The sequence below is a fragment of the Panthera uncia genome (genome assembly GCF_023721935.1).
Source record: "Panthera uncia isolate 11264 chromosome C1 unlocalized genomic scaffold, Puncia_PCG_1.0 HiC_scaffold_4, whole genome shotgun sequence".
Classification (NCBI taxonomy): domain Eukaryota; kingdom Metazoa; phylum Chordata; class Mammalia; order Carnivora; family Felidae; genus Panthera; species Panthera uncia.
The window spans coordinates 32,953,951-32,969,433 of NW_026057585.1; the positions used below are offsets into that span (position 1 = coordinate 32,953,951).

Here is a 15,483-nt window from a genome sequence, read left to right on the forward strand (position 1 = left end):
AAAATAAGTAATTTTTAGGTAAACATATTGAGAATTAAATTGTTATGAAAATAAGTACCTTTACTTTATCAACTTCTATGCCGATTATTTTAGTACTCTTCTTACCATGTTTTAGCCAAATGGTTTTCTTGCAGTTCTTACTTTACCTAAACACATAATTATGTCATCTCCTGTTAAAAGCAAAAGGATTCACACTAAAAAAATGTATCTTGGCATAACAATTTAATTCTCAATATGTTTACCTAAAAATTACTTATTTTGACTTCTCTTCAACCACTCTTTGTGTGTGTGTGTGTGTGTGTGTGTGTGTGTGTGTGTGTGTGTTGTATCCTCTCCTCTTGTTCTATGATCCATTAACTCTCTGGTCTGATAGTGGAAAACCCCATCTATTATTATAATAAACATTTGGGGAGCTCAGGAATATTGTATCATAAGTTTATGTCTGATATCACCAGTACTAGAGTTATTCATTAAATTACAGACAAATTTGTCAGGGGGTTTAACACTCTAAGATAAAGGTTCTTCAACTGAGGTCCTTGGATGAGCACCATGTGCATGTCTCTTGATCATATTAGGAATGCCAATTACTTAGACCTTCTATGGAAGGGCCTAGCATTCTGTGTTATAACAAGCCCCTCAGGTGATTCCTTTGCATGCTAAAGTTTGAGAACCCCTGCTCCAAGTCATTGTTTATCACCAATACCTTCTTAGGTAAAGGCATTCCAAATTAGCTAAGTAGCCATCTGGTAAAACCTTTAGAAATGAAACAAGATGCTTTAACTTTTAATGTAGCTTGGGAGGGTTTAGGAAAAGGAAAAGTCAGGAAATAGTTGAGGAAAATATTATTATATCAGATGAAGGCACTGAGGTGCACCAAAGAACAATTTTACCTTAAAAATTTTTACAGGGCAAACCCTGGTTGATTATATATTGACTGACATTGCAAGACACTGTTAGAAAATTCTGACAGCTCAGGAGGTTATCGATATGGTAATTTCCTTGCTTATGGTCCTTTCAAAAGAAGGATCAGTTTCCAGGACAATCCAGAGTCTAGGAAAAAGGTACTATTCACCCATATAGACCACGGCATGGCCAACTCTGTATCTTGTTTCCTGCCATTCAGACCTGGCATCTGATCTCTGGTGATATCTCTTGTCTGTTTTGGCTGTTCTACTTGCCCTTGGACCTTAGTTCCCAAGACTGTATGTTGCATTTTTTCCAGCTGTTGGGAATTATTCTTGCCTGTTCTTCCGTCTCTGCCAGGGGCTCAAGTTCTACCATTTAATCCCATCTGGCTGCTTGTGCTTCACTCACTCTGGCTAGACTTTCTGATGATGTGCAACTAAGAAACTTGCTCAGAATTCTTGATGCTGTTCTCAGTCTCCTGAATGAGATGTTCTTGATGAGTAACAGATATTGGTTGTCCAGATGACAAATAATAATGACAGTAAATAACATTTATTGAGTGCATACTATGTGCAGGACACTTGCTAAGTACTTTGTAGGTTTTATGTGGATAGAATTTCCTGCTGGTTCTGCTGTTCATCCATAATCTGCATCAGTTCTTCTGGAGTCTGTCCCACTGCCCCACAATATTATAGGGACCCATAACATATCCTGAGTTATAAAATTACAGGCTTATTCACAAAAACCTGTGAGTTACCTGCACCGTTATCCAAAAGTTCCAAAACTTCTATTTTTCCGTTACTTGATTCAATGAAAGCAGTCACATTGGCTCCAAGAATTGGTACATGCCCTTGTAGAACTTCTGCATAAACAATCATTGGGCTGGGAAAACTGTTTGTGTCTTTATTCATTTTAGCATTCACTGTGATTGGAGGCACAGAAGAATTTGCTGCCTGAGAATTTACTGTCATAGTCAATGTTTCTGGGTTTGCTTTGGCTTGAAGACTGTATGTCCAAACACCCACCTAAAAATTCAATGGAAATATATTAAATATCCAAGATCAAGCTTTTCTGTGTTTTCATTGTCCAACTCTTAAATACATTTTATAAATATGTTACAGAATAAACAAGTTTTGACAATTTTGAAGGTAAAAGGATGAGAATTGAGGCAGTTTAGATAGGGTATCCTGGCCGTTGTCATGCATGGTGTCTAAACTTTGGGAAATGTCAGCTAGGAAAAATAAGTTTGGGAAAGTTTGTTTTGGTCTTGGCCTTATTCTTTGACCCCAGAGTCCACAGATTCTAAGATCTGGTCGTGCTAATCAGGAATGACTGAATAGCTATCTACACACCAAATTGCACACATTCTCTCTACATTGCTTCTTCAAAGTTATTCTTAGCCTACCTCATTTTTTCACTTCTCTTTCTCCTAATGCATATGTTCTTTCTTTTTCCTGCCTCCATAATTTTCAGGACCACACAGGCATAGAAAGTACATTTTATTTTATTGTAAATTTGAAGATGATACAAGTATTGACACCTATTGTTGTGATAGTAAACAATGTATTTTCAGCTACCAAAACAAATTTGCAAGGAAGTCTAAAAGCTGATTGCTTACCTTTGCAGTTCCTGGAATACTGAGATAGGCCATTTTGGAAACTGTGTCCACTGTGAAATTTCTCATTGGTGTTCCGCTGGGGTCCCAGAGAGAAATAATGGGAGACTGTCTGGCCCATGTGATGAGAACGAATGTGTCCTTTCCCACAGTGCTATCAATTATTACAGTGCCGTTCATCCAGGGATTATTGTTGAGTGTTAATCCTTTACTTTCAAGCTGTTTAAATATATTTTAAAAATTAATTACTGGAGAAGAGAGTAATTTTTTCTGTTTTCATTTTTAATGTAGTTTTTAATTTCTGGCCTGAGAACAAGCTTATGTAGGGCATACTACCTTAGGCTTGTGATCTCTGAAAGCTGATTGGGATGTGACAGTTGTCATCAGAAAGTGTAGAAATATAGAGTCTGAGGGAAGGACAGGGTATAATAAAGTCATTAAAGCAGGAGAATGGGTTTTATAGTTGGAGATATGGCCCTGTTATTTTTTTCCCCAATTGTCTTGGAGGACACAGAAGAGAAGAATTAGCTATAGGGTGTGCATGTATCACCCTAAGTTTATCCATCTTCATGATGACCTAAAAAATACTTATTGGTTGTGGCTAGAGTATTTGAATAGAAATACAGTAAAAGGGGGCCTCAACGGAGAAAATCAAGATTAGCAAACTATGAGAGAAGCAAACAGGGCTATTTTCCTGAGGTGAAATCTTGAAATAATTTTCACACATGATAGAGTGAGTAGCACTGGACAGTAAACATTCCAAGAGGAGTAGAAAGAGGGCAAACTGTTTACAAAGATTGGAATCCTGAGAAGAGATGTGAAAGATAGGACCTTTCTCTGAGAAGAGCTTCAAAGAAAGTTTTTCAAGTCTTTGTGGATAGTTCTCAGTCAAGGAAAGCCAAGTTTATCCACGGATCAAGAAAGTACTTTCTAAAATGTGTCATTTCAGGAATGATGGGAAATCTCATTTCTATTCTAAACCAGTCTTTTAAACCAAAAATCCTCTCACACCAGTGCTTATAGAGGGGAATGAATTCTACCACTGCAACATCATTGCAATCACAAAAATCTCAGTTCTGTGTTAAGTGGACATGGCTTTGAGTAGACCATGTATTATTATTAAGTTAAATCTGAATGAGAGAGACTTTCAGGAAAGTCTAAGAAAATTAGAAAGCTTTGGCTACAGAGTAGTACTAAGGGAAAATAACTGAGTAAAGAGTGAGATGCAGCCTTTTCTCTGTATTCTAACTGCCACCATCCAAATCCAAGTTCTCATCTACTCAGATTATCGCAACATACCTCTAACTGTTCTCACGCTTCTCTCCCAAGACAAATTGAGGTTAATCTTTCAAAAATGTGTTTTCTTTTTGTTATTTCTCTACTTAAACTATGCACTTTTTGAGTGAGGGATGCAGATCTTTCTGCCCCTTCCATATTATTTATAAAACCATTCTCGAAACTTTAAGCATATCCTGCATGCAAATGTCTCTTTTCTGGATGATTTCCCACATTCTACTTTTATATTTTAAAATTCCTTTGGAACATTCCATTTAATGTCCCACCAGCCCCTCAAAGTCTAAGGTTAAAACAGAGCAGAAAATAATATCCTCAAAATCAGTTCTCCCTTTTTACGTGTCAATTTTGTCATCATTTTCTCAGTCATACAGATGGAAACTTTCAGAAATGTACATTATTCTCCATCATTTTATTCTCCATACACCACCAAGCTAGATCTCAGATGAATTTTTAAACTGTTTTCAGGGCAAAGCTGCAAACCTAACCTCCAAACCAACCAGCACATATTATCTTAACTCTGAATCCTATACCTTCTTGCTCTTCATTGTTGAAGAGTAGAGGAAACTAGGTTTGTCTAGGTGATCATGGCAAGTTGATGGTGGGCAGTGACTTGATGAGCTGTAAGATGGAATACAAGTGATACGCACTTGGTGGGAATGGATATTGATAGAAACAGAATTTTGTAAAAAATATTTTGAAAGAAACAGGCTATGCTGACATTTTACATGGTACATGAATTAAGAATGAAGAAAGGTGTAAAAACTTTTCAATCTAAATACAGAAAATGGTAGTGTTATTGATAAGCAAATGAGAAAAGAAGTGGCATTCAGAAGACAGATGAATAAAATAAAAAGCCAGTGAAAAAAGTGGTTGAAGAAGTAAGATAAGCCCTAAATTTGTAGATATGCAATAGTTATTCACTTTCTTTTTTCTGATAAATTATTTCCAAGATACATCGCTTCCATCTCCAAACCAGATTCTTGAGTGAATTCATCTAATTCAAATCTATTTTACAGCAGTGAAGGGCGGGGGAAATCTTGGAAGAATGGAATTTTTTAATGCATTTATAGCAAAATGGATGCTACATTATTGGACAAAATCTATTTTTGGCAGAAAAGTTAACAGTATTCAGTTTTGATGTTATCCCTTAACCAAGCTCTATAGGAAAAGAAAAAGAAAAAGTATATCTGCTACTTCATTACTTAATTTGGCCATATCTAAAGAATAACTTCTATTTCATACTGAGATTTTAATTTTAATTAAAAATTTACTTTGAGAAAAATATAGGAATCAAATCTTTTAACAACTGAATTATTTCTCTTTGTTATGGCTAAGTGTAAACACCAAAATCTGAGGGGTGGATTCTCTGACCTGAAGAGGCTGTTGGGAAAGATCAGTGTTTCCTGATGCAAGGGCCCCAAAAGCATCAATGAGGCCATTGTTCTGGGCTTCATCTGAAGCAAAAAAATGGTTTCCTCCTAAAATGTAAATACATTAAATAGGTTTCTTTCTAGAAATTACATACTTACCACATTAATAACGTAATAGGATAAACAAAATCATACTTTCAGTATGTATTATTAAAATAGAATAAAATCAGTCATGCGTAAAGATTAACAATGAAATATTAATTTAAAGCTGTCATAACTAGAAAATGTAAGCTGCCTTTATACGTCACTGATAGAAATATTCCTGGCTGGAATGCATGAAATATTCATAGAATATGAAAGAAGATGTTACAGTTCCATGTATTAAAGTTCATAGATCTCACAGCCCTTTAGAGTCATTATTCACTTTTATTTAAGATAGTTATAACAATTCTGGCTTTCAGATTTTTCAACCAAAGTGTGTCAGAATCAGTTTAGAAAGCTTAAAGAGCTGTCATATTGAGGTATCCTAACAATAACTGGCAATGGAGAGATAGAAAAATGGTAAGCAATAGAGAAAAGTTCAAAAAAAGCATTACTTTAGAGGGACACTTGGGACAGAAATAAATTTTACAATGGTCACGAAAGTACTTTGAAATAATGGGAATTTGTACAACTAAGCATTAAAAAGCAAGTATGTATTTGGTAGCATTAGAATTCAACCCAATATAATAATTGATATTCATAATATTACAGGTTTTGTTTATTCTACTACATTTAAGAAGGCACTGAAACATCTGGTCTATTTTCATTATATGTCTCTATATCTAAGATAGCATCTTCCCTGTAGTTCATCTAGAAATTTTGTTGTTATTTAGATTTATTCAGCCTGAGCTTCTGTTAATCCCATCTGCTCCCCAACCCTACCCTAAAGCCTCTGCTCTGATTTCATGGATTTCCCAGTATCTCTCCATGTGCCTTACACTGTCATTCCAACGTGATTTTTTTTGCTCATGACCTGATCATCTTTTCTCACTCCTTTCTTCAGAAGAAGTAAACACCTTGTTCATGGCCCAGCTCAGAAGTCACCTCATCTCTCATGCCTTCTTTCTCTGACTCTGTACAACCCTGGGAGAATTAATGGCTTCCCCTGCTCACATTGTGCTTTATTTCTATATATTTCTCCTGTCATGGAGGGATGCTATCTGATTATGCTATCTGATTAGAAGTTTTATTTGTCTCTTCAGCCAGCTGGACTGTGAGCACCTTGAGAACAGAGAGCAGGTCTAGTTTGACTCTGGTTCCAAGGTCTTGGCATAGCACCCACAGGGCAAGAGCTTGAGAGAAATTGTTCAGTTGTTAGCCTTTACACTTACACATTGCTGTCAAAGGACAATAATATATAGATCATATTTCACCTGTTAAAGCGCTCATCTCTATGACTGCTTTATCAGCAGATGGTCCCAAAGCAATCAGATGAATGATAGCTCCACTTTGTTTCACTTCATCAATACAATTCTTTGCAGAGTTATCCTCCCCATCAGTCAGCAGGACAATTTCAGATCCATCTATTTGGGGGTGAATTTCTCTAACTACCTGCACATATAATGACAGCATAATTATAAGTGTTCCAAGATCAAAAGACTTATGGGATATTAGAAAAAATGTGCAAAGAAATTAAAAGTGTGCAGAAGAGATAGCTTCTCTTTTAAAATCAGATTCTGTAATCAACAATTTTTAGGCGAACATAAACATGATTTTATTTTCTGTCTATCTGCCTCGGGAATGCTTGCTCAAATGAAGTTATGTGGTTGCAAGGCTGTGGAAAATTCTGTTTGGATTAAATAATAATGCCATCTCAGTCTGAGGACTCAGGTCAACCAGACATCAAAAATATAATTGCAGAATGTGGCATTAAATATGTCTCTGTTTTCTCTGACTGGACTGCCCTCTAACAAACCATTAGTGTATAAAGTCTGTTGCATATACAGCTAGATGCATTAAAACTCCACCTCAACATTTTAAAAAAGTTAATGATTCCAAATTAGGGAACCTTTAATATAAAGAAAAGATATAGAAAGTTCTAAGCAGGTCAAGGTTAGGGATCTTGTTATATAACTTTTGTTTTACTTCTAATAGTAAAGAGCACAAAACTAAGAGTATTGGTGGTGCTTAGAGAATACATGGATTATATTTATTTAAATTGAGTTCTATTTGTGGTTTGAACCCATTTATTATGAAGCCAAACAGTTTGAAACTCACAGTTCTGAATCTAGGTGCCTATAAGAGAGGATAAAAAGAATTTATCCCAGGATAGCAACTATATTTCATCTCTGACAGCTTTAATTCGTAGTGGATTCTTGGTACACCATTTTGAGAAACTGAGTCCATACCAAAGGGAAACAAAAGACAGATTATCAGTGGCTTTCGTGAATTCGGAGTGGAGGTGTGTGTAGATTTGTAGAAGAGGGTTTGGAATTTAGATACTTGTAATAAAGCTGGCGTCAGGGAACAAAGGGACCAGCTTCATTTCAATTTTTTGCATGTTTTTAGACAAATGATGGCTAATATATGTTGTAATATATGTGAAATATGCTTTGACATACATTAAAATCACACTAAAAATAGGAAATTCTTTAATACATTCATTGCATTTATACAGCATCCCCATCACATTCCCCCTGCATGTTTGGGTGAAATATATAATATATTTGTGAATCTTATTTTTATCCAAATGTATATGACCTTGTTCATTATTATGGCATTTGTGAAATATATATATTTACTCTCTATAAAAGATATTGTTCTACATACATAAATGTAGTATTTCATTTAACCTTCATAATAGTCCTATGAGGTAGGCATTCTTGTTTTCCTATATTCCATAGATAAGGCACTGGGAATCCAAAGAGACTGAAAACTTTACCCAAGATCACTTAGTAAGTAGTAGAGCCAGTACTCTGATGTTACTTCCTGACCCTATGACTAACGGCCCCTGCTACATCTACTTTAATAAACATCAGTTTTCCCCAACTTAATGTCACAGAAACTGAAATGAAGATTGGCCCAAAATGGAATCATACCATATAACTTGCTTCATTGTCTAAAAAAATTGAGTTTTGTTGACCAAGCACACGTATTTATTTAATACTTATTGAGCACTGACTACTGCATGGTGTACCAAGACAGAAAAAGTCCCTGACCTCATTGGGATTATACTCTAGTGGCATTTTAATAGTCAGTTATTCATCCATTTATTTATTGATTTACTGATCCATTAAAAATCATTAAATGAATTTTTTTCTATGGGCTTAGTTCATCCTGCACTTCTTAGGATTAGTCATGTTAATATTAGGCAGCAAGTATGTGTGGCAGCATTTGACATAAAAATGTCCTAATCATAAAAAAAGAAAGAAACTAGGTAAGGGGTATTAAAAGGTACCCAATTGCAGTTATAAAGTAAATAAGTGATGGAGATATAATGTACAGCATAGGGAATATAGCTACCAATATTGTAATAACTTTGTATGATGTTAGGTAGTAACTAGACTTGTCATGGCGATCATTTCATAATGTATAAAAATATCAAATCACTCTGAAACTAATACGATATTGGATGTCAGTTATACTTTAATTTTTTAAAAAAGAACAAACTGTATTTGCAATATGATTTTCACCTGAAATGCTGATTTAATTCCGGCACAGATGGAAGTTCCTCCATTAGCTGCTGTAGGTAAGCTCTCCAAGAGCTTGTTTCTTTCTTTGCTGCTTATTATTTGGATTAGATTACTTTTCACATTGGCACTACTATCAAAGTGCACCATCCCCACCCAGGATCCATTTTCAATGGTCTGCAGCAGGAAGTGTTTTGCTGCTTGGTTCATTCGATTTAGGCGATTAAAACTCTGAATAAAAAAAAATCAAGAAAACAACCAAGGGGTTTTCAATTGGAAAATAATTGCAGATCACACAAAATGAGTGAATAAAATTTGTCATTGATTTTTTATCAATGGTAATTGGTATTATTAAAGAAGGCAATTTTCTTTTAATTGATAAAATTGAAAAATATTGTTGTATTATGGAACACATATGGTATAGTAAGGAACATAGGCTTTAGCTAGAGCTGATTCTTGGCTGCTAAGCACCCAAATTAGAGGTGGAGGGTAGGGTGGGGGTTGGGTTGCAATTGTGAGGTGATGACTTACCACTTAGAGACTGCCTAATAACTCCTGAGATCCTCTGTTCCAGTTGTATCAAGATGAAACCACTCCCCAGGTCCCACAGTATCAAACCAGACTTATCATGGACTCCATCTAGAAATGGAAGTCTCCCTATCCACTTGGGGACATCCCAAAAGATGAAACTTACTCAAGCTGCAGCTATATTTTGAGAGGCCCAGTCCCTACCGCCCTCCCCGCCTTACCTCTTCTGCTTCTAACCTCTCCCCACCACTTCCCCACCAATGGATTAATTGGAATTGGTTCTTTGACAACTCATTAAAACTCACATCCCTCTTTCCTAGGTGAATGCTCAATGTAAGCCTCTTCGTACGTTTGTCTTTTCCAGTTCCTCAACACCAACTGATCTGTGAAACCTCCGCCCAACACACATCCAAATTTCCCTCTGAACTCTCTAGAACCAACCCACAGTGAAAAACTTCTCTTACATTTCCATCTTTGAGGGCTCTCTCTCTACCACTTTGTTTTACCTTTAAACTTAGCTTTACCCGCATCTTGTCCAAAGGAGGCTGCTCATCTTTTCGTAATAAGGAACTCTATCTCTCCTCAGCAACACTTCCTAGAACACTTCTATGTATAGGTGTCTAGCATTCTGATGTTCTTTCTGAAACTTGCTATTGAGGATTATTTCATTCAGCTGCACCATCTTCTGTGCTTTTCAGTAACCATTCAACTGAGTGGTTTGTTGGAGACATTCACCTTGATCTTCAGCGTGCTCTGTTCTGCTTCTAATGTGACATCCTTCTGGGTGCCTTATCACATTATGTTTGCTCATTTGTAGTCCATTTCAACAATTATTTATTGAGTGCTTATACGAGATAAACACTATTTTAGGTAACAGGGATGTAAAGATGAGTAAGACACTGTTTTAAGTCCTAGAGGAGCTCCCAGTCTAGTGGGAGAGAAACGTGTAATTACAATATGATATATAGTAATAGAGGTTTGCACAGGTCATTACGGGAAACCAGCAGAAGACCCATTAGTCCAGTCTAGAAGCCCAGCCCATCTTCTCCTGGAGGAAATGGGTGCCTCTACCAAACTTGAACAATATGTATGAGTTAGCCAGGTAATGGAAAGGAAGAGAACATTTTCTCTATTCAGCAGTGAATTCTTCAAGGATGTGAGTTTGTACTCCTAGACCCTGGCACAATGCCTTCCATTCCTTGAATGATAGTAGAGGGAATAAATGGCTGAATCTGACTGTATCTTTATTATGGTGGTACTTTTGGTCTGTGGCTTCGAGCATAAAGGGGTCATTTATATAGATGATGCAAATAAGGTAAAAGCATGTTAACAGTTCTCCTGGTTGATTTTGTTCCTTGACTTGCAATGGAGTTCAGAGGCCCCAATCTACTCTCTCCTTATGTCTGTTAAGGATTTCCAGTAGATAACAGAGACAAGGTTAGAAAGAATGTCCATATTAAAAATCTTTAGTACTGATCTTCTAACTAAGGCTTTACTAAAGGATTTAAAAGTACTCCTCAATAAACTCTCCATTTTCTGGGGTTGGATATTGGGTTAGATCTTTTTAACTCCATTGCCACACTTTTTCATTACAATATTCACTGCCACTCTTGAGATCATGATCATAGGAGGTAACAGTATTTATGCCACCATGCAATTTAGAACAAGCAGGTAGTGTTTAGAGTATTCTCAGCTATTCAATCACTTTCATGTCCCTATATCCAGGAACAAATGGGCCCACAGACTTACATTCATGCTTCCAGACTTATCAAGAACTAAGCACACAATTCTTTCTCTGATCTTCAGCAATGAGAAGACAGGTGGAGGGGGTGGTGCCACCATAGATGTTGTGTTCTTAAAGTCCTCAGAATTGCTGATCACCTCCCATGTACTTCTGGAATTGCACATTTTGTTTTGTAGGCTTGGAGCTTCTTGGTTATGGGTTTTTTTATTACAGAATTCAACAACCTAAAAGATTAATAAAATGAAAAAAACCTTTACATACAATGTATTTAAAAATTCAACTACAAATCTGAAAAAGAAAAAATGTTCTTGGCAAACATGTTGTTTATTTAATGAAAGAAGATTCACTGAGGAATCATATAATAGTAATATGCATTTTGAATAATTGTAATAACAGGTAACACTAGTTGAGTGCTTACTATGTGCCAGTTAATGTTTAAAGAACTCTATATTAATATATCTAATCTCTCAGGAAACCTGCACAGGTATTTTGTAAACTTGATAACATATCCTTTGAATATATATGCTCTGAACTCACAATTGGCATACTTACAGAATTAATACCTTGCATAAACATTATGGATGCCTTTTCAGTTTGATCTTTATCAGGGAAGAATTGACAATCTTTTTCATACAGTTTTGTCTTAGAATCAATTCTGCATCCTCTAGTTGTACAACTGTTCCCTTGACACTTATAAACTCTATTTATACCAGTAATACCTGTCGAACATCTGAAAATATATAATAGTTAGTCTTTGAGGCAACTTAACAATAAAAATTTTTGAAAATATTAAGTAATCTTTCCATCAAGGTTTTGTTTGTTCTTATTTATGTACCGCACACATCTTGTTTTTGGCAGCAACATTTAAGTGTTCCTATCAGAGCAGTTACCTGTTTTTCAAGAAATTGCAGAAAGAAATTTTAAGTGGGATGTCTAGTATATGTAATGGCTGAGTTCCCTGTTGGGATTAAAGTTGCTGCCTGTTAATCCCAATGGCTGGGGAGTCCCCTTTTCCAAATATCTCTTCTGGTGGCCTTGTGATGATAAATGCACTGCAGGCATCTGGACACGGCAACTTGTGAAAACACTTACTCTTGGTGCCACCTTAGCTTGAAGTTCTTTGTAAGACTCTTCTCAAAGAAAATATCTCCAAAAGAATGGGATGTGGCATAGCTACAAATATTTTGTTTTTTCAAGGAGCATTTTTATCTAAAGCAAAATGTGGCTTGAAGGAAAGACTAAGGTACTGCCTAGGACAGTAGTCACTACTGATGGGGTTATTTTAGACATATGTTTTATTGCATGGAATTGGCCACAGGTAGCAGTGATTACAATAAATATGCTGGAATGTGAATATTATCCCATCTTTTCAATGTGTTTCCATTTCAAATTTAAGAAGCAATTACTAGATTTCATTCAGTTATTTAGAGTCTCCTAAATATGTGTATGCCTCTTACTCCCCAGAACTCCATGAACATAATGTTATCTACATTAACAACCATGATGAATATTCTTTAGCAGAGACTAGACATTTAGGGGGAATATGGTGTAAACAAATGTAATCAATGTAATACTCCTTAAATATGTGTGCTGCAACTGGTGAAGCAAATGGGCAAAGGAAGGGACTTCAATGAAATCAAGTATCTTTCAATTTGTGCATTTTTGATAAGTCCACAGACCTTGCAGGGCATCTAAGATTGAGTAAGCTGATGGCATCTAATTTTAAACCAATTACCAACAACCATTTTGCTCTATTGATCTTAGAACTAACAGGATTGTCTATTATTAACTGTGTTGTTAGATTGGTATTTTTAAATGAATTTTACAAAACCCAAGAAATCCTTGATTGGCCCTTTGAAAGTTGATTTCTTATTGAGCTTACATTTACCACTATTTTAATCACTTTTTTCATTCTTGTGTAGTATAAATTATTTTGATTTGCCATATACTATACAACCCTTTACACAGAGTACAACTCCAGCACAAATGAGTTCTGGCAGCTATGGTAGAGAGGTATAAAAATATGCCAAATCGCTACCAAATGCTCTTGAAGTTATGTGTATTTTGAATGGAAAATCAGCTACTTTAAGGTACATCTTCTAAAAACAAAACAAAAACAAAAACAAAGAAACAGACACACTGTTTTGTGATATAGCATCTATTATCTGCGTCGGGATAAAAAAATTATTGGCATTTAAAAGAAATAAAACTAAGGAAAATAAGAAGATATAGCCTGGAGTAATTAAGAAAAGTTCAATGTTCATACCTTGTTGCTTCAATTTTCTTTGACTTAGCACTGTAGAAAGGCTCATCTTCATTGTACTCATCAAATACTCCCCAGCGGAGATGGGCCCACTCATGGACAAGCAGTCTATCTGTAGGAAAATATTTCAAATATATGATCATAATTCAAGTGACAAAATTTGTCCCTCAAATATTTTAACAAACTGTTTCAGTCAAAAAGTTATATTTAGGTTTTAAATAACTGCTAACATTTGTATTTTTATTTATAAAAAACATGTTGCATTACATTATATAGTATATTATGTTTTTATTACACAACATGTTACATCAAGAAAACATTTATGATATGTATGCTATGAGCAAAATAGTCTGAGCTTTGGCTTTTGGGGGGCAAAAAGTCTTAGTTGTTACAATGGTTTTTAGCGCTACAAAGCTTGCTTTTACCAAACCATAAATGGATATATAACATATCTTTGGTATTAATATTTCACTAGGATGTGATTAGTTAAAAGATGTGAATGGCTCAGTCAGTTGAGTGTCCAACTCTTGATTTCAGCTCTGGTCTAATCTCACAGTTCGTGAGTTCAAGCCCTGGGTCCGAGTCTGTGCTGACTGCGTGGAACCTGCTTAGGATTTTCTCTTTCCCTTTCTCTCTGCCCCTCCCTCCCTTTCAAAATAAATAAATAAAGTTAAAAAAAAGTCTATAAATTCTCTTGAGGGAGTGGATAATAAAAAAAAAAGCATTGAAAAACACTGCTATAGACCATAGATAATTTGGGGGGATGTCCAAATAAAGTGATTAATTTATAGTACTTAACACATAAAGCATTGATTATGTGAAAATAATTATTATTAATTATACATATTTAGCATATGTTATTACTAGAAAATACAAAGTACTAGGCTCTAGGCACTAGATATGCGAAGTACTAGGTACTAGGACATACAAAGATGAATAAGATGTAGTCTTTGACTAGGAAAAGCTCAAAGAGAGGGATTTGGAATTAAAAAAAATTTTTTTTTCTGCTAAGGATTTTAGGGTAAATGGAAGAATAAAGGTAAATCCATAGCTTGAAATGCTGGAAGGAGAAACAAGTAGATTTCAGTTTTAGCAATATTAGGAAAAACTTCAGAGGAAATAGCAACGGAGAAGAGGAATTCAGAAATATGTTTGTTCTGCTACCATGTGTATTTCTCTAACTCAAATTAACTCAGGAGATCTAAACATAGAGGGGAAGTGTCAGAATTATGCAAAAGTCACATTTCTTCTTTAAGTCCTTACTACTCAAAATATGTTCATTGGACCAGAAGCATCAGCATCACCTGGCAGCTAACAAGAAATGTAGAATCGTAGACCAACTTTAGATCTACTGAATCAGAATCTGCATATTAACAAGATCCTTAAGTTACTACTCTATGCATTGAACTATAAAAACACTGGCTTAAGGTTTTCTAGGCAAATGGAAACATTAGAAGGAAAAAGCCTCTCTCTCATGCCCACTATAATTTGCTAAGAGAGTAGATTTCAGGTGCTATCACCACAAACATGAAATAAAAGGGAAAGGAAGGGTAGGGAACTATGTGAGGAGATGATATGTTAATTAGCTTGACTATAGGGCTCTATTTTCTCAATCAAGACATCTGTTGATGTGATTGAAAAGGGTAGTTAGAGATCTTGGGAAAAATGGTAGAAGTTTTAGAACAGCTGCTATGGGGAAGGAGAAAGGAAGCCAAGAAGAGACAAGTACAAATATTGTTGCATAACTTTGAGGGCTTCCCTGAGCTTGGGAAATCTGCTTATATAATGATATCATTAGTTTTATAATTTTCTTTAATAGTCTTGGAAGTACATTAACAGAAGCCAAAGAAAACTGGCTGGAAACTCAGTACACAGGATTTGGCAAGTTGAATGAAACATAGTATATGAATGGTGAGGGATTTGAGGTATTTATACTTATAGTTGAAATAACTAATTTTGCTGGATATGCCAGCTAGGAAAGAGAGTATATCTTAGAAAGGTGCAAAGGATTAGAGGTGTCAAAGAGAACAGTCATGGTCAGGCTAAAGTTTGAGGGAGAGATAAGATTAGGTTGGGATGGGATGGTATGG

The 15,483-nt window shown here is 35.5% G+C and overlaps 1 protein-coding gene across 1 annotated transcript in view; it reads right to left on the reverse strand.

Moving 5' to 3' along the window:
• The window catches only part of CLCA4 (chloride channel accessory 4), a gene marked incomplete at its 3' end in the record, with an annotated part of 23,856 nt that overhangs the window by 2,721 nt on the left and 5,652 nt on the right, over positions 1-15,483 (reverse strand). Inside the window, exons 4-11 of the mRNA XM_049618863.1 lie at positions 13,397-13,505; positions 11,683-11,860; positions 11,136-11,354; positions 8,862-9,089; positions 6,603-6,780; positions 5,189-5,295; positions 2,525-2,740; positions 1,664-1,931 (exon numbers count right to left, since the gene is read on the reverse strand). Of these exons, the coding sequence (XP_049474820.1) occupies positions 1,664-1,931; positions 2,525-2,740; positions 5,189-5,295; positions 6,603-6,780; positions 8,862-9,089; positions 11,136-11,354; positions 11,683-11,860; positions 13,397-13,505 (1,503 nt within the window). The remainder of the gene's footprint in view (positions 1-1,663; positions 1,932-2,524; positions 2,741-5,188; positions 5,296-6,602; positions 6,781-8,861; positions 9,090-11,135; positions 11,355-11,682; positions 11,861-13,396; positions 13,506-15,483) is intronic.